We start from the raw sequence: 25,056 nt of genomic DNA on the forward strand, positions 1-25,056 counted from the left end.
ACTCTGAAAAACACCAAAAGAAAGATGCCCAGGGTCCCTGCTCATCTGGGTGAATGTGCCTTAGGCATGCTGCAAGGAGGCATGAGGACTGCAGATGTGGCCAGGACAATAAATTGCAATGTCCGTACTGTGAGACACATAAGACAGCGCTACAGGGAGACAGGATGAACAGCCGATCATCCTCACAGTGGCAGACCACATGTAACAACACCTGCTCAGGATCGGTCCATCCAAACATCACACCTGCGGGACAGGTACAGGATGGCAACAACAACTGCCCAAGTTACACCAGGAACACACAATCCCTCCATCAGTGTTCAGACTGTCCGTACTAGGCTGAGGGAGGCTGGACTGAGGGCTTGTAGGCCTGTTGTACGGCAAGTCCTCACCAGACATCACTGGCAACAACGTCGCCTATGGGCACAAACCCACCGACGCTGGACCAGACAGGACTGGCAAAAAGTGCTCTTCACTGACGAGTCGCGGTTTTGTCTCACCAGGGGTGATGGTCGGATTCACGTTTATCGTCGAAGGAATGAGCGTTACTCCGAAGCCTGTACACTGGAGCGGGATCGATTTGGAGGTGGAGGGTCTGAGCTTGGACTGAGCTTGTTGTCATTGCAGGCAATCTCAATGCTGTGCGTTACAGCGAAGACATCCTCCTCCCTCATGTGGTATCCTTCTTGCAGACTCATCCTGACATGACCCTCCAGCATGACAATGCCATCAGCCGTACTGCTCGTTCTCTGCATGATTTCCTGCAAGACAGGAATGTCAGTGTTCTGCCATGACCAGCATGGAGCCCGGATCTCAATCCCATTGAGCACGTCTCGGACCTGTTGGATCGGAAGGTGAGGGCTAGGGCCATTCCTCCCAGAAATGTCTGGGAACTTGCTGGTGCCTTGGTGGAAGTGTGGGGTAACATCCCACAGCAAGAACTGGCAAATCTGGTGCAGTCCATGAGGAGGAGATGCACTGCAGTACTTAATGCAGCTGGTGGCCACACCAGATACTGACTGTTACTTTTGATTTTGACCCCCTCTTTGTTTCCTGGACACATTATTTAATTTCTGTTAGTCACTTGTCTGTGGAACTTGTTCAGTTTATGTCTCAGTTGTTGAATCTTGTTATGTTCATACAAATATTTACACATGTTAAGTTTGCTGAAATATATGCAGTTGACAGTGAGAGGACATTTATTTTTTTGCTGAGTTTATATACACTAATTGCACAGTCATGGGTTAGCACTGACATACCCTGTATAGTAAATCCATATTCAATTTGAAACCTGGAGTGGAATATGACAAGTACATGTTCTTTATTGCTGATAAAATGTGATAAACAACTGCTAGGGAATGGTATGTTCTCTACGTCAATGTGATGCGTATTCTCCCAACCACCGACTGTCACATGGGAGAAAATGTCAATACCTAGATTGGAGCCAGGCCCACTGGCAAACAACACAAATACCCTTGGCCTCGGTCGGCTAAAGACTGAGAGAGCCTGTAGGTGTTTCTGAAAACATAAACGGTATTGGCAGATTTGGCACATTGGTCAATGATTTCGCCTCTATTTTCACTCATCGTTTCAGGGATCAGATATTCAATTCAATACACTGCGACCTTAGTGTCAAATGAGACAGTCATTATTTGGAAGGTTGTGTGAAAGGTGTGGGGGCGATAGATAGCTGACTACGTGTAATCCGGGACTGTTAAATGAATTGGTGGGTATTAGCTTTGGTCCAAATAGCAGAGTAGACTGCTGGGAGGCACAGTGTGTTTTGTCCGACATGTTCTCTCTTTTATAAGGCTGGTATATAATAACAGCAAGTTGTTCATTCTGTATGAGTAGAAATAATGTCGCTGCTTTTCAGCAATAGCTATTATTGTATTCATATGTTGTGTGCTACCTTGGTGAACATGCGTCGTCAAACTATAATATATTGTAGCCCTCCAGTCTTTTCCTTTGCATTTCAGCTACAGCCATAGAAAACATGTACTGTATTTGAAGTATCTAAAATGTCAAGGGCCCTGCCTATCCTTTTTCCTATTGATTCTGAATGTAATTGGCCTTGGGCTGCTGTTAAATAGCCCTCCACAGCTGCAGCACCACAGTGATGAGAGAATATTACTCCTGATTCATGTCTGTTGAACACGACACCCCCTCCCCTAGACCCCGGCCCCTGCCCCTTTCACATCCCATCAGTTCAATCAAGAGGTATTCCCACAGGTCGCCGCGGTTACCACCTGCCTGCTGAATACTAATGGTGATACGCGCCACGGCAACGGGAGAGAGAGACCGGAAGAAAGAAAGTGAGGGAGAGGGAAAGCGTGAGAGTGCCAGAGAGAGTGGGAGAGAGTGTGAGGAAGAGAGAGAGAGAGAGAGAGAGAGAGAGAGAGAGAGAGAGAGAGAGAGAGAGAGCGAGAGAGCGCGGGAGCTCAGGACATCAGCCTCACCAGGGAATAGAGGAGCAGAAAGAGGAGGAGAAGAGGGATAAGGGTGACGTAAGCAGTGAGTATGAGAACTGATTATCATTGCGGACAAGCGGTAGATCGTTCTGTGCTTTTTATCACTCTCTCCCTCTCTCTCTCTCACACACACACACACACACACACACACACTCACACACACTCCCCCTTTTTCTATTGGAGTTTCTATCCTCTAGCACTGACTGCTTCTAAAAAACACACACTTACACACACAAACACACACAAACACAGCCACACGCGGATAATCTTACACACACAGCAGAGAGGGGGGGTCTAACACACACACACACACACACACACACACACACACACACACACACACACACACACACACACACACACACACACACACACACACCATCTGATGACAAACCCTCTACGCTCTCCTCCAGTACATTCAGCAAGGATGTGAGTGAGGGTGTGTATTTGTATGTGAGCGTGTGAGAAAGAGCAAGATGCGTGTGTGTGAGAGTGTGTAAGCGTCATCTGTTAAACATCTGTCTGGAAGACTACTCCCTGCTCCCGGCAGTTTGCCTTGGCTATCCAGCAGGTGAGTCTCATCTTGATACTGCATTCTATTGTTTGTTCGTTCATTGACTGTATGTGAGTGTGTATATAGTGTGTGTGTGTGTGTAATGTAGTGGGTGTATTTGTTCATGTGTAGTGTCAGCTACTCTCTAGTTGTATGGCTGGTGTCTCTTGCAGTAGAATCCTCTACCTGGGGTGGTATTACCGATGAATTCATTGATAGATACAGAGATTAAGAGAGAGGAGGACAGCAACAGTGTTTGATAACCTACTGTTGCACCACTGGAAATGAATCAATCCTATCAGTATCACAGTGCCGCTACGATAGATACTGTACACTGCTCGTGTAATTAGACTCGCAGCATTGAGAAATATGCTAAAGGGTTGAAATACTGCTGTGCTAATGTCGTTGCAGTTCTATGGGCATTATGATGAGGATATGTGCATTATACTGTATGTATACCAATGGAAGCTGGTGGGAGGAGCTATAGGAGGACGGGCTCATTGTAATGGGATGGAATGGACTAAATGGAAGGGAGTCAAACGTGGTTTCCATATGTTTTAAGTGTTTGATACCGTTCCATTTATTCCATTCCAGCCATTACGTTGAGCCCGTCCTCCTATAGCTCCTCCCACCAGCCTCCAGTGATGTAAACGGATTATAAACAATAGAGAATGAGAATCATTTTGAGAATTTTTATTTTCTGTGTATCTAACACTCATATATGGAATGGATTGTAAATGTGAATTACAAGACAAATATAACAACTAGTATTTATGATAGCAATAAGTATAAATCCTAGAGAGGGATTGCAGAGTTGCGATATGTATTTGTCACACAAGCAATAGATCAAAGATTATGGGAGGGAGTACAATGCCTATAGCGATTCGATTGACTACTGTGATTTTTCACAGTCTAAATAGCATAATAATGCATACATGGCACCACATTATGGTCTATTTAGTCACAGATGCTGAATGTATTTCAGAGATATACAGTATATTCTTCTTCAATCATCTGTCTATACTGTGCAATTGCATCGATAATGTATATAGAGTGCATTCGGAAAGTATTCAGCCCCCTTTACTTTTTCCACATTTTGTTACACTACAGCCTTATTCTAAAATTGATTAAATCGTTTTTTCCCCTCATCAATCTACACACAATAACCCATAAGGGCAAAGCTAAAATATATTTTTGCACATTTTTGCACATTTATAAAAAAATATCACAGTATTCAGACCCTTTACTCAGTACTTTGTTGAAGCAAAGCTATCATTCGCTATCATCCAGAAGGCAAGGTCAGTGCAGGTGCGTTAAAGCTGGGACCGAGAGACTGAAAAACAGCTTCTATCTCAAGGCCATCAGACTGTTAAACAGCCATCACTAGCACAGAGAGGCTGCTGCCTATAGGCATAGACTAGAAATCACTGGCCACTTTAAGGAATGGAACACTAGTCACTTTAATAATGTTTACATATCTGGCATTACTCATCTCATATGTATATATGGTATTCTGTACTATTCTACGGCATCTTATTCACTTAATAATGTTGACATATCTTGCATTACTCATCTCATATATATATACTGTATCTTAGTCACTTAATGTTTACATTTCTGGCATTATTCATTGCATATGTATATACTGTTTTCTATACTATTCTACTGTATCTTAGTCCGTTCCGCTCTGACATCGCTCGTCCATACTGTATGTGCAGACACACACATGCACGCACACACGCATGCACTCATACTAGTACACTAATGGATGATTCCATGCCAGCTCTTTCATTAGGAAATTGTTGTGAACTGAGGTGGTAAAGTACTGTTACATGCACTTGTTGCTGTGAGGTTTTATAATTGGTCAGAGGGAATTGGGTCAAAAAGGAAGGAAGCTGGCTCTGAGACTAACACAGGTGCATTAAGAGAGCAGGGGGGAGTGGAATATTCAGCTTCAGTAGTCCTCAGAACACAATACTCTAGGCTATATACTGTAGTACCTGACTACTCCAAAACACTCATGCACACACACACACACACACACACACACACACACACACACACACACACACACACACACACACACACACACACACACACACACACACACACACACACACACACACACACACACACACACACACACACACGCACACACACACGCACACTCACACATGATTTATTTCTCTTTACATGAATGTGTAATGCTTTTTGAACCCTTCTCAGTAGTTAAAGTAGTTACAATGCAGAACGGATTAAGTTTACAGTACGCATATCCTGTTTTTTGTCAACCCATTGAGTGGGTGTGTGTGTGTGTGTGTGTGTGTGTGTGTGTGTGTGTGTGTGTGTGTGTGTGTGTGTGTGTGTGTGTGTGTGTGTGTGTGTGTGTGTGTGTGTGTGTTGGTGGGGGGGGGGGGGCTCTACAGCAAAGGAAAAGTGGCATAACATCCCCTCTTTTCTGACACTGTCCAATCTTCTGTCACCATGGCATTGTCCATAATCAGTGATGCCAGCTGTCTGTCCCCTGGCAGCCGGCCCATCATTCTGTTGTTGTCAACAGGACATGCAGCAGTCCTGGACAATCATAACTTAAACTCCTACATGTCCCTTATACTGTCTGTCATAAATGTTTCTTTACACATAAACTAAATGTTGTCTTAGGTACAGCTGTAGGATCTTAATTTGAGCCAGTTTGCTAAAGCAGGCAACAGGAAATGTGAATTATTATGTGGATTATAATTAATGGACATTTTTGTACATTTACATTTAAGTCATTTGGCAGACGCTCTTATCCAGAGCGACTTACAAATTGGAGGGGTTGATATATTTCTTGTAAGGGAAAACAAAGTCTGAAATTTCAGCATTTCTAAACCTCAAATACACTACATGTTTTAAATGTCCTGGAAAGTTCTCCTGCAACAGGGTGATCAAATTAAGATCCTACATCTGTAAGTAAGAAATATGTCAAATAATGCAGTGAGTTGTTGAGTTCATCTTGGACATTGACATGCCAGTTAGCAAATTACTAGCTAGCTATAGCACATAGTGCTGGATAGTACGAGCTAGCATTAGCTTGGCTGTGAGCCATACTATGATTAATGTACTTGTCTGATGTAATACTTGTGGTAGCATGAAAAATGCATTGATTAGGGGATTCAGTAATTATTATGAATCAATTATGAACAAGTCCCTAGCCTCAGTCTCTAATTGACTGACAGACTGACTGATATACTTTTTGGTTACAGATGGACATAAGCATTTCTTGGTTTCTCCTAAACTATACTATACTATACTATATTGTACTACACTATAGCAATATAATGATGTGAGGATCAATATTCAATACATTTATGCAATTTTATGACCAGTGATGATGGAATGAATGTCAGAACCCAAACCAAATATATTTCTGTTAACAGCCTGCCACAAAAGACTATAATGAAAGAGGCCTAACAACTTTTTTTATGTTCTGTTCCAGAGAGTGGACTGTGGGCTGATAGTTTGGGGATGTGAGGGAGAAGAGGACTCATCACAATGACCAACCAGGACAAGTGGGTCACTCTGACCCCAGCTGAATTCTCCCTTCTGCAGGAGTACGCTCAATGTAAGTCTGTGTCTCTGACAGTGGGTGTGAGTGTGTGAGTGTGTGAGTGTGTGAGTGTTTGTGTGTGTGTGTGTGTGTGTGTGTGTGTGTGTGTGTGTGTGTGTGTGTGTGTGTGTGTGTGTGTGTGTGTGTGTGTGTGTGTGTGTGTGTGTGTGTGTGTGTGTGTGTGTGTGTGTGTGTGTGTGTGTGTGTGTGTGCACGTGTACACCGTCACTTTACGCTCGCAATCAAGTTTAAACTTCATTGAAAATTGAATCTAGTCAGGTATAAGATGTGACACTGGATTAGTAAACTACTGTAGATCCCATCTCAGGAGCATGTCCTGATCCACCTCACACAGAGAGATTTTACCTACTGCTTGACTATGGCAGGATAACAGAGCCCAGTTACTGTAATGGTGACTGCATAAGAGCAGAGCAGAGAATGTCTCCATGCACTGGCACTGCGTTATGAAACCCAGCTTAATCCAACTTGATTTGGTGTAAAGCTCAAACAGTACAAAACCCCCTCTTTCTCTGATGACTTGGAATCATCCATATGTCTGTAATCTGTTATTGGAGCCCCTTGCTGATTTTGCAGAAAAACCAGCTCAAGCAGTACATCTGTCTGGTGCTCTGGTGCTGTTTATGATAAAACATGATCAATCATAACACAAAAGCATCAGGCCAAAGAGAGTTATGAACGTTTTGAAGTTATTTTCAAGAACGCTACTGCAAGTATTCAGGTTTTCGTAAATGACTAATTTGACTGTGCATGTTTTGAGATAGATGGTTTTTCTTGCCTTCAGTAGGAATAGTGAGATATACTGAAACTTTTCTTGCATTGGTTGTTTCCAGGATTACAATTAGGTTTAGTGTCATTATTATTTTCTATATTTATTGTATTGTGGTTTTAAAATGTGTTTTTCGGAAAAAGAAGGATTCTCAAAAGACTTCTCACATCTCCACAACAATAAGAACTTCATCCCAGTGTGTCACGACCTGACCATAGAGAGCCCTTGTTTCTCTATGGTGTAGTGTGTCAGGGCGTGACTGGGGGTATTCTAGTTTATTATTTCTATGGGGTGTACTAGTTTATTTTTCTATGTTGGTGATTTGTATGATTCCCAATTAGAAGCAGCTGGTAATCGTTGTCTCTAATTGGGGATCATATTTAGGTAGCATTTTTCCCACCTGTGTTTGTGGGATATTATTTTGTGTTTTGTGCATGTGCATCTCGTAGTCACGGTTCGTTGTTCGTTTATTTGATTTATTGTTTAGTTTTTTTTTGCTAAGTTTCAATTTATAATAAATATGTGGAACTCTACATCCGCTGCGCCTTGCTCCGTCTCTCCTCACGTATGTGACACAGTGTGTTAGAGAAGACTAAAACAACAGAGCTAATTTGAGCAGCAATAAGGACCATAAATCTATATAGCATCTTAACTGGAGGTATTGTATTAGATATTCACAGACCTCTGTCCAAATCTAAATAATGAATGTTTTTTGCTTGAGATCTCTTCTGCAGGCAAAGGGTTTCACTTTGGCCATGACATCTCTCTCGTTAACTGCTCTACGTGTCTTGACAACATTGTTCCACTGACTGTAAGCAGCTCTCCAGCATATCTTTACTGTCTCTGATTGGGATTGATTTTTCTTCTTCCTCAATGTTTACCAGGGGCGCAACTTTTGTTTTAGAAGTGGGGGGGACATAACATCAGATGTAATATTGCAGTTAGATTGTGGCTTCCATCAATGTAATTGCCTGCATCATTTCCGATCTTTCCAATTTTTTTGTAAATATTTTCCAGAAATGTGTGTGTATATATATATATATATATATATATATATATATATATATATATATATATATTTACAAAAAATATATATTTATGGGGATTGGAAATAATGCAGACAATTACATTGATGGAAACTACAATCTATCTGCAATATTAAAGCTGATCTACCACCTAAAAGAAATCCGGCTCCACTATAATGTTGAAAGTCTGAGAAGAGACAGGGTACGGGAACGGGGGGAAATGAGAAAGCGTGAGGGACAGTATGTGATTGAGATTTGGATAATCGTGTTTCAAATTGGCTCTCAGCTAGTCATTATGCTCCCTGTGCAGCGAAAGGTTATAAAATATCCTATTCTCCGAGGTGCAACAATGGACCTTCTGCTGTTTCCACCTCTTCCTCCCTCCTTTTCAGTCCCTCCAGCTCACTTTAGCCCCCTCTCTTCTCATTAAAAGGTGAAATGAACTCTATTGCACACTTTCCTCACTTCACATACTGCATGAGCACCAATACTCTACAGTCTACTTCACTGAAGTTATGATTTCATAATCAGAGACGATTATTAGAATGGATTTTTTTGCTCAGTGACATTGCGGTGTGTATTCTCCCAGGTGTTGTGTAAAAGAACATTGATGTGACATGTATTTTGGCCTAAAGTAACCTATGCTGTTCGCCATGGCAGCACGCGCTCCAGCAGGTATATCTCTCTGGTCACCCCCAAAGCCAATTCCTCCTTTGGCCGCCTTTCCTTCCAGTTTTCTGCTGCCAATGGCTGGAACGAACTACAAAAATCTCTGAAACTGGAAACCAGCTGTCAGAGCAGCTCCCAGATTACTGCACCTGTACATAGCCCATCTATAATTTAGCTCAAACAACTACCTCTTCCCCTACTGTATTTATTTATTTTGCTCCTTTGCACCCCATTATTTCTATTTCTACTTTGCACATTCTTCCAATGCAAATCTACCATTCCAGTGTTTTATTTGCTATATTGTATTTACTTCGCCACCATGGCCTTTTTTTGTTGCCTTTACCTCCCTTATCTCACCTCATTTGCTCACATTGTATATCGACTTATTTTTCTACTGTATTGACTGTATGTTTGTTTAACTCCATGTGTAACTCTGTGTTGTTGTATGTGTCGAACTGCTTTGCTTTATCTTGGCCAGGTCGCAATTGTAAATGAGAACTTGTTCTCAACTTGCCAACCTGGTTAAATAAAGGTGAAATACATAAATACAAAATAAATGTCCTTTTAAGTGTTAGCATTAGGATGACAACTTGACAGTATTTTGGCCATGTAGAGGAGTGATAAGAAAGTTAATACTTTATAAATAAGAATAAGAATTTGTTCTTAACTGACTTGCCTAGTAAAATAAAGGTATAATTTAAAAAAAATAACTTCTTTTTGGTGGGTTTATCACACAGGCTACCAGGCACACGTTTCATGGTTTCACGTGGTCATCCTTCCAAATCTAGTCTTGTTGCTCCAGAAGCTACAATGAATGAAATTAATTCATGAATGACATTTTATTTTCATGTCCAATCGCCAATTGGCAACCCATCCCTTAATGGATTAATTGACACATAAACAAACATTACAGTAATTCACTGCGGTAATTAAATGTTAATTCTTCGTCTGGCGTTCTCCGTATGCGCATCACATAAAGAATGAAAGAAAAATGGAAAAAAGTACATTAATAAATAATAATAAATAAGGTAATCCAAACAATAATTATATCCATAGAGCAGTAAAATAATATACAATAATACATAATACATACATACATACATACATACATACACACTGCATATATGCCTACACACATACATACAGTTGAAGTCGGAAGTTTACATACACCTCAGCCAAGTACATTTAAACTCAGTTTTTCACAATTCCTGACATTTAATCCTAGTAAAAATTCCCTGTCTCAGGTCAGTTAGGATCACCACTTTATTTTAAGAATGAGAAATGTCAGAATAATAGTAGAGAGAATGATTTATTTCAGCTTTTATTTCTTTCATCACATTCCCAGTGGGTCAGAAGTTTACATACACTCAATTAGTATTTGGTAGCATTGCCTTTAAATTGTTTCACTGGGGTCAAACGTTTCCGGTAGCCTTCCACAAGCTTCCCACAATAAGTTGGGTGAATTTTGAACCATTTCTCCTGACAGAGCGGGTGTAACTGAGTCAGGTTTGTAGGCCACCTTGCTCACACACGCTTTTTCAGTTCTGCCCACAAAGTTTCTATAGGGTTGAGGGCAGGGCTTTGTGATGGCCACTCCAATACCTTGACTTTGTTGTCTTTAAGCCATTTTGCCACATGTTTAAGTATGCTTGGGGCCATTCTCCATTTGGAAGACCCATTTGCGACCAAGCTTTAACTTCCTGACTGATGTCTTGAGATGTTACTTCAATATATCAATATAATATTCCTCCCTCATGATACCATCTATTTTGTGAAGTGCACCAGTCCCTCCTGCAGCAAAGCACCCCCACAACATGATGATGCCACCCCCGTGCTTCACGGTTGGGATGGTATTCTTCGACCATCTATTTTGTGAAGTGCACCAGTCCCTCCTGCAGCAAAGCACCCCCACAACATGATGATGCCACCCCCGTGCTTCACGGTTGGGATGGTATTCTTCGGCTTGCAAGCCTCCCCCTTTTTCCTCCAAACGTAACGATGGTCATTATGGCCAAACAGTTCTATTTTTTGTTTCATCAGACCAGAGGACATTTCTCCAAAAAGTACAATGTTTGTCCCCATGTGCAGTTGCAATCCGTAGCCTGGCTTTTTATGGCGGTTTTGGAGCAGCGGCTTCTTCCTTGCTGGGCGACCTTTCAGGTTATGTCGATATAGGACTCGTTTTACTGTGGATATAGATACATTTGTACCTGTTTCCTCCAGCATCTTCACAAGGTCCTTTGCTATTGTTCTGGGATTGATTTGCACTTTTCGCACCAAAGTATGTTCATCTCTAGGAGACAGAACGCGTCTCCTTCCTGAGTGGTATGACGGCTGCATGGTCCCATGGTGTTTATACTTGCGTACTGTTGTTTGTACAAATGAACGTGGTACCTTCAGGCGTTTGGAAATTGCTCCCAAGGATGAACCAGACTTGTGAAGGTCTGCAATTTGTTTCTGAGGTCTTGGCTGATATCATTTGATTTTCCCATGATGTCAAGCAAAGAGGCACTGAGTTTGAAGGTAGGCCTTGAAATACATCCACAGGTACACCTCCAATTGACTCAAATTATGTCAATTAGTCTATCAGAACATTCTAAAGCCATGACATCATTTTCTGGAATTTCCCAAGCTGTTTAAAGGCACAGTCAACTTAGTGATATAAACTTCTAACCCACTGGAATTGTGATAAAGTGAGTTATAAGTGAAATATTCTGTCTGTAAACAATTGTTGGAAATATTACTCGTGTCATCCACAAAGTAGATCTCCTAACCGACTTGCCAAAACTGTAGTTGATTCCCCCTGTGATTTCGATGCGGTCTGGTGGGTGTCAGATGTGATTTCTCCTCAGCTGTAGACTCTACCTTTTTTTTTAGAGACAATTAGATGAGATCCCGCAGTGGGATCTCCCTTCACGGACATGATGTTATCATTTGCTATTTAATGGGAAGCATTTATGGTTATAACATGTGCTGAATGTTTTTCTTTTAGACTCAACCAAGAAGCTGAAAGATGTGCTGCAGGAGTTCCATGGAGACGGAGTGTTGGCGAAATATAACCCAGAGGAGGTTGTCTTTCTTCCCATAAGACACTGTTCTGACTGTTCTGGTTGTGATGTGGCATCATTAACATTGCATGAACCATTACAGAACTACTTTGAGGCTTCTTCGTAATGTAGACCAGTACCATCACTTCAGACTTGCTACCAATTCTTGGTCATTTTGATGTCAACAACATTCAACAATGTTATTGGTCTATATTCAGCTCAAACCAATATCTTTGTTAGTTTTGGCATTTGAAATTAAGAGCCACTACTTACTTTGGTTATGGAGGGGATGCTGAGTGTCACACCAGCTTTTCAGGATATGAGTAACTGACTTAAGTTTGATTTAATGAGATGCCTAATGTCTTTATTCAATGCTGCATAGAAGCAAGACATACTCAATCAGGTAATGTAATTCCTTGTTCTCCCAGGCATGATATGGTTATTAAATCTTCCCTCATGGGAATTATACCAACCAGGATCATGTTCTGTGTCTTGTTTCAGGAGATTGACTTTGAAGGCTTCAAGGTCTTCATGCAGACGTTTCTGGAGAGCGAGCTGGCAGAGGAGTTCTGTCAACACCTCTTCTTATCATTCAGTAACAAGGGACCAAAACCCAGCCCCTCTTCAATAGACAAGCCCAGAGTTACTGGTAAGACCCTGCACTTCAACTATAACCTTCAGATTATGTCCTTAAGGGGCAAAATAGATTGTATATTGTCTGTGTGCGCTGATACTGAATTTTTAAAGCTACTTTGCCAGAAAGACCACCGCACCTTCACTTCAGACACAAACAAAGGAACAGATCAAGAAGGCATAGAAACTATGACCTCAGCAGCAGACAAACAATCTCTCCAACACCAAATAAAAGGCTAAAGTTGTTTAGGTCTGCTTTAGTTTTTACTCCTACCACAAAGAGCAGTGCCACTGGGTGATACTGTTGTAATTGGTTCAGTATTGTTAATTCTGTCGTCAGACCACCTCAGATTGCCTTGTTGTCGTGGACTGTAGCTTACAGGCAAGTCATTGAGTGCAGCGTTTGTAGCATCATCTTGTTCTTTTTCACAAAACGTGTCCTGAGGTACTAACTACAATCTTCACAAACTAACACTGTGCTGTCTAGTCAACATATACTACCGTAATATTGGCAAAAACTACACCTATATAACATCTGCAATCAATTTCACAACATGAATTTCGATTTATTGGTAGACAGTTTGAAAGACAGTTTGAGGTTGACATTAGAGGCATAAGCTCAGCAATGATCATAACCGGCCTACATTTTGACCTTCTCTGGCCTTCTTCTCTCTGCAGGCCTCAAGTTGATCAAAGGGAACTCGACCCCTCTGAAGGTACCCCCTCTACCCAGGACTCTGCCCAGACCTCTAGGCATGGTTCAACTGAAGGACATCGTCTGCTACCTCTCACTGCTGGAGGGTGGCCGACCCGAGGACAAACTGGAGTGTGAGGACTCATTATTATTTTTCCTCTGAAAGGGGAATATACTGGAGCTCCTTTGGCTATAATGTTATTTTGGGGTTTACCCATGAGAAAAATGACATTTGTGTACCGTAAATACAAACACTCATAGCCAAACAACTTAGAGCTTTGTCCCAATACACTGCTCTATATTTCCCATTACCTAAGCAGGAGCAGCAGGTTACCCCTTTCGCTGTAGTCTACTTGAATCATTATGTTTACTGAAAGCCCTTATTAGCGTTGCCATGGTATCTCTTTATTCCACTTAAACTTGTGATGTGTACTTATTTATTTATGACATTATATTAGATAATTGAACATCAGCCTTTTTATGTGTTCTTATAATTCTCATCCAACTGCTGAATAATTGAAGAGCAGAGCCGTTCATTAAAAATTAAGTGTGTTCATAATTTAGCAGGTCTGGCCCAGGGAGCACATTGGTTTAGCCTTGGATGCTACAGTATCTCTCCTTGCAGAGAGAATCCCACTCTGCCCAACCTACATCTCCTTCTGTCTGGCCTCGCTGATGTCTTGGGGTGCTAACAGGGCCCTCTGCTGGTTCTTCTAAGAATGACTGGTTTCAATTTACACTTACAGTACATTCACTTTAGCTGCTATATCTGTAGGTCTACATAGGTTGTGCAAAGTCAGGGAATGCATGGCAAAAAGAGAAACATCTAAAAAGTGAGTATTGATCATCTTCAGTAGCAAGCTAAATTCCCTTGGTTCTGTATGACTGAGGAAATATACCCTATGCCAGTAAAATTCAGTAAAAGTTACTGCAACTAGTATTAGTTCAGCTTTGAAGAGCAGGTGAGGACAACGACAAATAACAGTCTTTATACTGTAGGTTCATATGGTTAGACAACTTAGCTCTATGCTTTTTTGAGTGACTTCACTGCATGCTATTCCTCCCATCTCTCTATACACCATCACCTTCCTGTGGCCACGTTGGATTACCACCACAAACACCTTCCCAGCTCCAGCAGAGTTCCCAATCCTCCAGGCATCTACCTCACTTCCCCTTCCTCCTGACCGCACCACAGCAGGAAGCTGTCAATTAGCTCCTAATTAGTGTCTGACAAACAGCAGCTTGACGTCAACCCCATATGAAATTAACAACCCCCCTCTTCGAGTCCTTAGTGAACTCACCGGCTCACCCTCCTCAATCCAGCTGGGTTTGTCACGAGCCGCACCAGTACTGATATTGGGGGAGGGGGTAGCTTTATGCTGAGACTTAGCTAAAAACACTTTTCCACGTATTGGAAACATCAATTAGTATGTAAATTACTTAGGGCAGAGGAGAGTGTTGTCATGATTATATTACTATAGTGATATGGTGTGTTTGTGTGTGTGTGCGTATCTCTGTCAGTCACACTGTTCTGGTGAGGTAGCTGTCTGTTTCCATGGTGATGGTGTTGAGTGGTGGCTGGGGGCTAGTGGAGGAACCAATCAGACTTCAACACTGAGATGCTAAGAACACTTTTATGTGGGGAAACATTGCTTTGAATTGATGGGAGCTGATTGTACCCTTAAAAAATAAAGGAAGTTTTAGTTCTTCAACATAGTAAAGTGCATCCGTGAAACTAAATTGGTCGTAAAAATGTGTCTCAATGACATCTATTGCCTCTAAAACACCAATTGAAACTCATAAATGTTTGATCTCTTTCTCCACAGTTATGTTTCGTCTCTATGATACTGATGGGAATGGGTCTCTGGATAGTTCGGTAATCATTTTTCCTTCTTCATATCTTTTCAAAAATATGCCAAACAAATTATTTGAACACAGCCTTACATGAAACATCATCTTTGTTATTTGCTAAAGCCTATACCAGAGCCATGTTTGGTTCTGTCCTATACATGCCATGTTATTTACTGTACTGAAAAACGATTGGTGCTGCAACCATGAACTCAAGGGTAGATTTAACATAGTAAATGTAAATCCGTGACACTCCAATTAGAATGATATGTTAAGTATGGTAAGGTACGTATTAATTTGTGGATGTATGCCATCCATTTCGCATGATATGTTACACATTTGCAATACGTGTGATATGTTACGAATTCCAATTTATTGTGGCTAACATTAGCTAGGTGGCTAACGCTAACGTTAGCTAGGTGGCTACCATTAGCTAGGCTAGGGGTTAGGGTAAGGTGACCAGATTTCTGAAATAAAAACCGGGGACTTTTCCAGTTTGACAGTCAAACGTTATTATCTATGAAATGAAAAAGGGGGACAATTCCGGTTTCATGTATTTAGTCTAACAGGCACACTGTGATAGAGAAAACAACTATACTACAGAAACACTACAGACAAGACAGAACTGATCTGAACAGCCATTCAGTGGTCCTGGTAGTCTGGGTAGAATAAGAGCAGAAGAGAACATGAGCAAAATAGAAAAAACAGACAATAGTATATGTGAAATACTTAACATAATAAAGAAATAAGATGATGATGAGATTGTTAACTACTTAATATACCTATACCAACCTAATCTGTATATTTCTCAGAAGAAGAATATTTTCTTCAGAATTGTTCTGTCTTTGTCCAGCCTCTCCATGAACTCCTGGCGCAGGGGAGGTTGAAGTTTGTCTTCACAATAAGCATGGCCTCGATGGTAGGAACAGTGAACCTATTTCTTGCTGCTGTCAATATATCATTCATTTGGGAGAACACTCTCTCGACTGGTGCATTACTTCCAGGTAAGCACATGACAACAGACGCTAATCAGCCAGGTTAGTGTGTGGGATGTCATTCTCTTTGAAGTGGGTAACCACCGTGCTCCATCTCTGACTAAGCAGTGTCTCAGATGTTTTCCATTCTTCAAGCGATCCCCCCTTTATGATCTCTTGCAGGCCAGTAACCTCGTCAAACAATGCATCCTCATTGATGGTCACATTGGGGCATTTTTCCTGCAGTGTGGCTGCTGCCTTCTAGATCTCTTCATGCTGAGGTTGCCTTTTTAACAGGAGACAATGTACATCTTTTAGATTATCTTTGTGCTTTCCCCAATGCTTGCAAGTAGTTCACATCTGTAGTGAAGAACGATTGGGATGTTTTGGGAAAGCTCTCCTTAGACATTGCTTCATGTTCCTCTAGTTCTCTCAGAAGTCCTCTGACCAAAACTGGAATGAAGTTGTCCTCACGTCTTGCAGTCAATTTTGCCTCAATGTTTCTCAGAATTGCTGCTGACTCCACAGCACTTTGCCTGGCCTCCAAGCATCTTGATCGTGTCACTGAATACGGTCAGGTTTCCATTTCAATGGCACATACATTTTCAGCACTCTTTCTAGAGCAGGGAGCATGGACAGCCAGCGAACATTGCTGTGTCCTAAAATGTTATGGTACTCCTGGCCAACAATCTCACAAATGCTCTTCAGTCTTTCTACTCTGATGGTGAAAATATCCAAATATCTTTGTGAGCAGGTACTCAACCATAAGGGGAATCATATCCAAAGCTGTTCTGGCCGTGTTATGAATGATGTGGGCAGGACAACCTAAGCCAATCACGTCCCGCTACAGAGCATTTTTAACTTTGGTATGGACATTGACCCTCCCCAGCCTATTCAGTCCTTCAAAGTCGGTATTTGTGTTGTCGGCAGAGAATGCCATGACTTTGTTTTCCAGGTAAATTTTTGGGAAGACCACCAGAACCTCAGCTGCAATTTCCTCTGCTTTTTCTCCTTTCAATTCAACAAAATCAAACAGTCTTATTTCCACAGATGTGCTTCCATCATATATCTTACAATATCTGACTACTATTAGCAGCAACGTTACATGTCCATGATTGGACACATCAATGGACAGGGACACAAATTCAACCTGGTCTAGATCCTGTGTTACCAATGTAGTTGCCCATGGTGCTACCATGTTACTCACTATGGCGTCACATTTTGTCCTAGCACATGTGAACTTTGGCTCATAAATCTTCCATGTGAGTTGTGCTGTGCAGTCCATAGATCTGTAACTATGATTGTGTCGCATAGTGTGGTATGCAAAGACACCCTCCTGCACAGCTAAATCATATTCTTCTTGGGAAGGTTCTACCTTCTTGAAGAATGTGACAGAGGACATACCAACACGGGCAATCAGAGAGGCTTTATGCTTTTTCGTCTGTTGATGTTCTACCACTGTCGTTCCTCCCCCGCTGCCAATTGTAATTCCTCTTTTTCAAAGGGTGCAGTGAACCATTCTATCGTCTTGACCTGAGCGTATAAATGGAAATTCTCTCATGTTGTCATTAAAATGACATTTCCGTTTCTTGGAAAGAGCCATTGTACCTCCTCTGTCTGCTCTTCTTCACTCTCTTTGTGTCATTCTTCTTACTCTCTTAACTTTTTCTTCTCCTCCAATCTTTCTCCTCCTCTTTTTGTCACTCGTCTTCCTTCTCTTTACCTTGCCACCTCACTCTTCTATACTCTCCTCGCTTCACTCTTTTTACTCCCTTCATTTTTCATTCTAACTCTCTTCTCCTTCCTCTCCAAATCTTTAATAATAAATAGTACACTAATAGATCAAATACTTTGGTTAACAGATTTCCATTGCTTGCCTCATTTTTGTATTTTATCTTAAAAACATTGTTTGGAATAATAAATTGGCAGGCTCTGTAATCATATCACCTTTCCCATCACCTTTTCTCCTCTATCTCGTTCACTCTTCTTCCTATCCAGTCTTCTTCCTCTCCACTCTCTAACAGAAAACATTATGCTAATGTTGTCCATAAAAATGTCAAAATATATTTTCACAATACTTATTATAATGCCAAACCATTAAAATTGTAATCAACAAATAAATATTCAAATAATTAATTGTGCATTATCTTAATATAATCATGTTTACATGTGAACCTTTTTTTTACCTAGCTACCAGTAGTTACCTAACCTATAACTAGTTAATTTAGTCTACATACTGTAGCTAACGTTAGCTAGCATAACCTATTTAAAACCGTATAGAGCAGATCAACTATCTATTGTCACGTTCTGACCTTAGTTCCTTTGTTTTTGTCTTTTAGTATGGTCAGGGCGTGAGTTGGGGTGGGCAGTCTATGTTTGTTTTTCTATGTTGGTTTTTGAGTTCGGCCTAGTATGGTTCTCAATCAGAGGCAGCTGTCAATTGTTGTCCATGATTGAGAATCATACTTAGGTAGCCTGGGGTTCACTTTTGGTTTGTGGGTGTTTGTTTCCGTGTGAGTGTTTGGGCCACACGGTACTGTTTCGTTTTGTTCACGTCGTTTATTGTTTTGTTCCAGTGTTCAGTTTGTTTATTAAAAAGACATGAACACTTACCACGCTGCAACTTGGTCCTCCTCTCTATCTCCAGATGACAGCCGTTACATCTATATAATAAACTGTGACATTATGACATCACGAGGTAGTATCTCAAACGATTGTCACTCACCTGGCTTGAAAAGACGTTTGTGGTGATGTTGTGAATTCATATGACACTTGCTAGTTTCTGGCCAAGTTTTCCACAGGAGTTTTCTCTATTACTAGCAAGTAGAAGACGAAGAGTGAATGAAGCTGCTATAGTGAGCAGGGGTTAAGGTTAGGGTTAAGAGTTTGGTTAAGGTTAGCGTTGGTGGAAGGGTTAGCTAACATGCGTGTAGTTGCAAAGTAGCTAAAAAGTAGTAAGTTGTTGTAAATTTGCTGATTAGCTAAAATGCTAAAGTTGTCTGTGATGAGATTCTAACACGCAATCCTTTTGGGATGCAAGACGTACGCGTTATAAGTCTACCCATCCAACCCGACCAACCACCCTGCTTTCGTTTTTGCCTTAAAGTAACCTTGTGTCTTATGTAACTATACCAAGCATAACATATCATACTAATTTGAGTGTCCCAGATTTATTTTACTATGTTACGTCTAGTCTATGAGACCATGCTGGGTACAATAGTACATGATAGCTACCTAATGTTCTATAAATACAATTCTGCAGTAGAGGACCTTCTGGAAATCTGAATCTTACCTTTATCTCATTCTAACCATGACACTGAACCATGGAAATGTAGAATATCTTGTACAATATAATCTAAGGTAACATTACACAAGCCCTCTAAAAAGCTTGGGCTTGTTATGGAGGAGCAGGCGGGTAAATGTCTCATGTTCATTGCTCTGGTCTGCATGTGATGACTCTCCACTACACGATAATTTCCCTCCCGTAGGGCAACCATTGTAATTAAGTCATCAAGCCTGTATCAGTTTTCAAGCTGCTTTTGTTGTGCATTGTACAACTCTCCTTTGGAGAGAGAAGATTGTACCAGCTGACCAACTGACATGCTGTTCATCAGTCTAAAACCATCAATTGAAGAATGGCTATTGTATCATAGGTATATTTTGATGCAAGATTGGTTTTCCACTTCTAGGAACTGGAGCACATCATCTCTCAAATGATGCATGTTGCTGAGTACTTGGAATGGGATGTGACAGAACTGAAGCCGGTAAAATACATATTATTTCATAAACATTTAATATACTGCAGATCCATAGACATAAAGCTCTAGGGCCCGCTAGTGTCTGTTATATGAATAACAAGAAAATACTGTAACTTTGTATAGCTTGAATGGGGGTGTCATATATAATCTGTGTTGACCGATCCCACTACTGTCTCTGATTGGTTGTGAGTAGATTCTGCAGGAGATGATGCAGGAGATTGACTATGACCATGACGGCACAGTGTCTCTGGAGGAGTGGATCCAGGGAGGCAGCACGACCATCCCCCTGCTGGTACTACTGGGCCTAGAGACGGTGAGTAGTCACGAATGTGTTACCAAAACATCATCACTGTTTTTACTTTCAATGGCAAATTTTCTAGACCGGAGCCAAAGCGATTGTCTATGCATGGCTCTGAAGTATCCAGTTCTGGTCCTGGATGGCCAGAGTGTGTGCAGGATTTAGTTCAAGCTCAGTTAAAGGCCCAATGCAGCCATTTTTATATCAATATCATATCTGGGTAACAATTAAGTACCTTACTGCAAAAGTTATTTCTCAAGCAAGAATTTTGCTAAAACCAGCTGTTATTGGCAGGCAGGTTTGGAATCAAATCAAATCAAATCGAATGTATTTATATAGCCCTTCGTACATCAGCTGATATCTCAAAGTGCTGTACAGAAACCCAGCCTAAAACCCCAAACAGCAAGCAATGCAGGTGTAGAAGCATGGTGGTTAGGAAAAACTCCCTAGAAAGGCCAAAACCTAGGAAGAAACCTAGAGAGGAACCAGGCTATGTGGGGTGGCCAGTCCTCTTCTGGCTGTGCCGGGTAGAGATTATAACAGAACATGGACAAGATGTTCAAATGTTCATAAATGACCAGCATGGTCGAATAATAATAAGGCAGAACAGTTGAAACTGGAGCAGCAGCACGGCCAGGTGGACTGGGGACAGCAAGGAGTCATCATGTCAGGTAGTCCTGGGGCATGGTCCTAGGGCTCAGGTCCTCCGAGAGAGAGAAGGAGAGAATTAGAGAACGCACACTTAGATTTACACAGGACACCGAATTGGACAGGAGAAGTACTCCAGATATAACAAACTGACCCCAGCCCCCCGACACATAAACTACTGCAGCATAAATACTGGAGGCTGAGACAGGAGGGGTCAGGAGACACTGTGGCCCCATCCGAGGACACCCCCGGACAGGGCCAAACAGGAAGGATATAACCCCACCCACTTTGCCAAAGCACAGCCCCGCAACCACTAGAGGGATATCTTCAACCACCAACTTACCATCCTGAGACAAAGCTGAGTATAGCCCGCAAAGATCTCTGCCATGGCACAACCCAAGGGGGGGCGCCAACCCAGACAGGATGACCACATCAGTGAATCAACCCACTCAGGTGACGCACCCCTTCCAGGGACGGCATGAGAGAGCCCCAGTAAGCCAGTGACTCAGCCCCTGTAATAGAGTTAGAGGCAGAGAATCCCAGTGGAAAGAGGGGAACCGGCCAGGCAGAGACAGCAAGGGTGGTTCGTTGCTCCAGAGCCTTTCCGTTCACCTTCCCACTCCTGGGCCAGACTACACTCAATCATATGACCCACTGAAGAGATGAGTCTTCAGTAAAGACTTAAAGGTTGAGACCGAGTTTGCGTCTCTGACATGGGTAGGCAGGCCGTTCCATAAAAATGGAGCTCTATAGGAGAAAGCCCTGCCTCCAGCTGTTTGCTTAGAAATTCTAGGGACAATTAGGAGGCCTGCGTCTTGTGACCGTAGCGTATGTGTAGGTATGTACGGCAGGACCAAATCGGAGAGATAGGTTTATTTAGTGATTTATCCGGGTAGCCGGAAAGTAGAGCATTGCAGTAGTCTAACCTAGAAGTGACAAAAGCATGGATTAATTTTTCTGCATCATTTTTGGACAGAAAGTTTCTGATTTTTGCAATGTTACGTAGATGGAAAAAAGCTGTCCTTGAAATGGTCTTGATATGTTCTTCAAAAGAGAGATCAGGGTCCAGAGTAACGTCGAGGTCCTTCAGTTTTATTTGAGACGACTGTACAACAATTAAGATTAATTGTCAGATTCAACAGAAGATCTCTTTGTTTCTTGGGACCTAGAACAAGCATTTCTGTTTTGTCCGAGTTTAAAAGTAGAAAGTTTGCAGCCATCCACTTCCTTATGTCTGAAACACATGCTTCTAGCAAGGGCAATTTTGGGGCTTCACCATGTTTCATTGAAATGTACAGCTGTGTGTCATCCGCATAGCAGTGAAAGTTAACATTATGTTTTCGAATAACATGCCCAAGAGGTAAAATATATAGTGAAAACAATAGTGGTCCTAAAACGGAACCTTGAGAAACACCGAAATGTACAGTTGATTTGTCAGAGGACAAACCATTCACAGAGACAAACTGATATCTTTCCGACAGATAAGATCTATACCAGGCCAGAACTTGTCCGTGTAGACCAATTTGGGTTTCCAATCCCTCCAAAAGAATGTGGTATCTTTGTTATTGGTCTATTAACTTATTTTCTGCCATTCATGCAAAAACTGCTGATGAGAAGATCCTAGGCAGATTGCATTTTCTTTTCTTTTAAAATTTTACCCCCTTTTCATGGTATCCAATTGTTAGCAGTTACTATCTTGTCTCTTCGCTACAACTCCCGTACGGGCTTGGGAGAGACGAAGGTTGAAAGCCATGCGTCCTCTGAAACACAACCCAACCAAGCCGCCCTGCTTCTTTAACACAGCGTGTATCCAACCCGGGAAGCCAATGAAGGAAATACTGTGCACCTGGTGACCTGGTTAGCGTGCACTGCGCCCGGCACGCCACAGGAGTCACTGGTGTGCAATGAGAAAAGGATATCCCTACGGCCGAACCTTCCCTGATCCGGACGACGCTAGACCATTTGTGCCTGGGCATGAACCCAGAGTCTCTGGTGGCACAGCTAGCAATGCAGTGCCCTCGACCACTGCACCACCCGGGAGGCCCCCTAGATTGCATTTTCAACCAGCAAATGGGTCGTTACACAAAGTGGGTGCCTTTTACGTGTCCCTTTAATATTTTAAGTAGGAATTGTGCACCAATCTTGAATTTTAAAATAATGTTATATTAAATGAAGTGCCCTTTAATATAGACCACATGAGGAATTAAATATATCGTATTTTTAATATGAATAAAGGCTTGCTAAAGTGCCAAAATGCAGCATTTTTCACATCCCTCCATCCACCCTGTGTCACTTCTAGGAAGATTTCAATCTACTTAATCCAAAAATGTATCACAGTATCATTATTGTAAAGCCCTAGTTATTTTTGTTGCTTTGACAAAGTAATCTCTGAAGATGATGATTTTTTGTGATTAGTGATACAGTTACGTATTTCCCTCATTTTCAGGAGAAACCTGTTGCGTGAACTGAACTCTTGTTTCAATATGGTGAAACTACTCCTTTGAAAAAATGTTTTTCTAAAGAAACATTGAACTTCAAATAGTCAGATCATAGTGTACAAGCAGGAGAGCTGGTTCTACTCTTTTTGGCGATTGTCTGGTGTTTTGTGGTAGAAAAAGGCGCTGGTCGGGCATAACACATCAACCCAGGCTAGAAATGTTTTATATGTTACATTTTTTAATGAACCTTGCATTCAGTTGCCACTCCCTGTTGCACACAACAAGCTTGCATTCCCCATGCCACACAGGGATTTATGGCTGATTTAAGATGAAATCGTCATTCCTGTTACATTCAACTATGTTACTTTATTTGACACTTAAGAGGCACTTACTTTAGTCATTTTTGTTATTTTACCTCTTGAGAAAGCAAGTGCTCTTTGTTTCAGAATGTTCACATGAGGTGAAAGCAAACGTCTTTTTTTGACCAAGTTGCACTTTTTTAAAGGCACCGGATTGGTGGAACGACCCAACTATCAGGAAATAACACAGAAACAAATCTGACCTTTACAGTGTTATTTTCATCAGCTGTTGTATAATATGATACAAAACACAGACAAAACACAATTTTGACTGCGCTGGGCCTTTTAAACCCTCTGTAGCATGATTCACACTACCAGGCCAAACCGAGCCAAAGCCAGCTGTATTAGGCCAGCCTGGTTCCTCGTCCACCATAGTTGCTGGAACCGTGCTGGAAAGGACAATGTGGGGAAAAAACATTTGAGCCAGCACAGCATGTTTGGGGTGGGCCCTATTGTGTGAATCAGGTACAACGTCTGGACATTCCCACCACTGCCTAACTAGTCAATAGCATCGTCAGATGGCACCACTGATGTCCTAGCTCTCTTTGTCCACTAGATGGAGTCATCTTTTCAGTTTTTGCTGCCTTGTCTTCAATGATCTTGAACAAGCCGTCACTTATCACAATGCTAATGAGACAGTCACTTACAGTGTCGTCAGACTGTCATTTTGCTGTGATTGACATAATATATGACATGATTAATGACACAGGATTAAAGGAAATCCTCCCCACTAAAGTTGATGGCTTTGGAGAACAGTAAAAAATGAGCAAAATCTTTCACATGGGCCACATTCAGTTGCCAAACGTTGTCGAACGCTGTAGATTAAAATGCCACAAATAGAGCCGATGTGTTTCCTTGTTGTACATGTCAGAGAGGCATGTTTGTTTTACATGGCCTATTTATATCTGCCATGTAACGAATGACCCAATTATCAACCAGTCAATAATTAACCAATCAATCAATCAAACCAATCAATCATCTTCCCTTTAGAATGTGAAAGACGATGGGCAGCATGTGTGGAGACTGAAACACTTCAACAAGCCGGCCTACTGTAACCTGTGTCTGAACATGCTTATAGGTCTGGGAAAGCAAGGGCTATGCTGCTCATGTGAGTATGGTAACAGTAACCGTTGTTTCCTCATGTCTACTCTCATTTTTTGCCATTCCATGCACTTTTTCATCATTAAGAAGTCATTTTTGTGATCCAAATCGCCCCCTGAAAATGTGAATCTCCAACCTCAATTTAATGTTTGCTATTTTTTACTTGT

The 25,056-nt window shown here is 41.6% G+C and overlaps 1 protein-coding gene across 3 annotated transcripts in view; it reads left to right on the forward strand.

Annotated features, from left to right (window-relative positions):
• Positions 1 to 2,474: 2,474 nt before the first annotated feature.
• The window catches only part of LOC135520181 (diacylglycerol kinase beta-like), a 58,496-nt gene continuing 35,914 nt past the window's right edge, over positions 2,475 to 25,056 (forward strand). The window contains exons 1-9 of one of the 3 annotated variants that reach the window (XM_064945544.1): positions 2,475 to 2,511; positions 6,500 to 6,625; positions 12,084 to 12,160; positions 12,640 to 12,787; positions 13,450 to 13,599; positions 15,292 to 15,341; positions 19,977 to 20,051; positions 20,239 to 20,358; positions 24,779 to 24,896. In XM_064945544.1, coding sequence (XP_064801616.1) covers positions 6,556 to 6,625; positions 12,084 to 12,160; positions 12,640 to 12,787; positions 13,450 to 13,599; positions 15,292 to 15,341; positions 19,977 to 20,051; positions 20,239 to 20,358; positions 24,779 to 24,896 — 808 coding nt within the window. In that variant the 5' untranslated portion in view covers positions 2,475 to 2,511; positions 6,500 to 6,555. Of the gene's footprint in view, positions 2,512 to 2,598; positions 3,040 to 6,499; positions 6,626 to 12,083; positions 12,161 to 12,299; positions 12,542 to 12,639; positions 12,788 to 13,449; positions 13,600 to 15,291; positions 15,342 to 19,976; positions 20,052 to 20,238; positions 20,359 to 24,778; positions 24,897 to 25,056 lie in introns of those variants that run through there. The other 2 variants (XM_064945543.1, XM_064945545.1) reach the window with 2 other exon arrangements.

The sequence above is a fragment of the Oncorhynchus masou genome, chromosome 29 (genome assembly GCF_036934945.1).
Source record: "Oncorhynchus masou masou isolate Uvic2021 chromosome 29, UVic_Omas_1.1, whole genome shotgun sequence".
NCBI classification, from domain to species: Eukaryota; Metazoa; Chordata; class Actinopteri; order Salmoniformes; family Salmonidae; genus Oncorhynchus; species Oncorhynchus masou.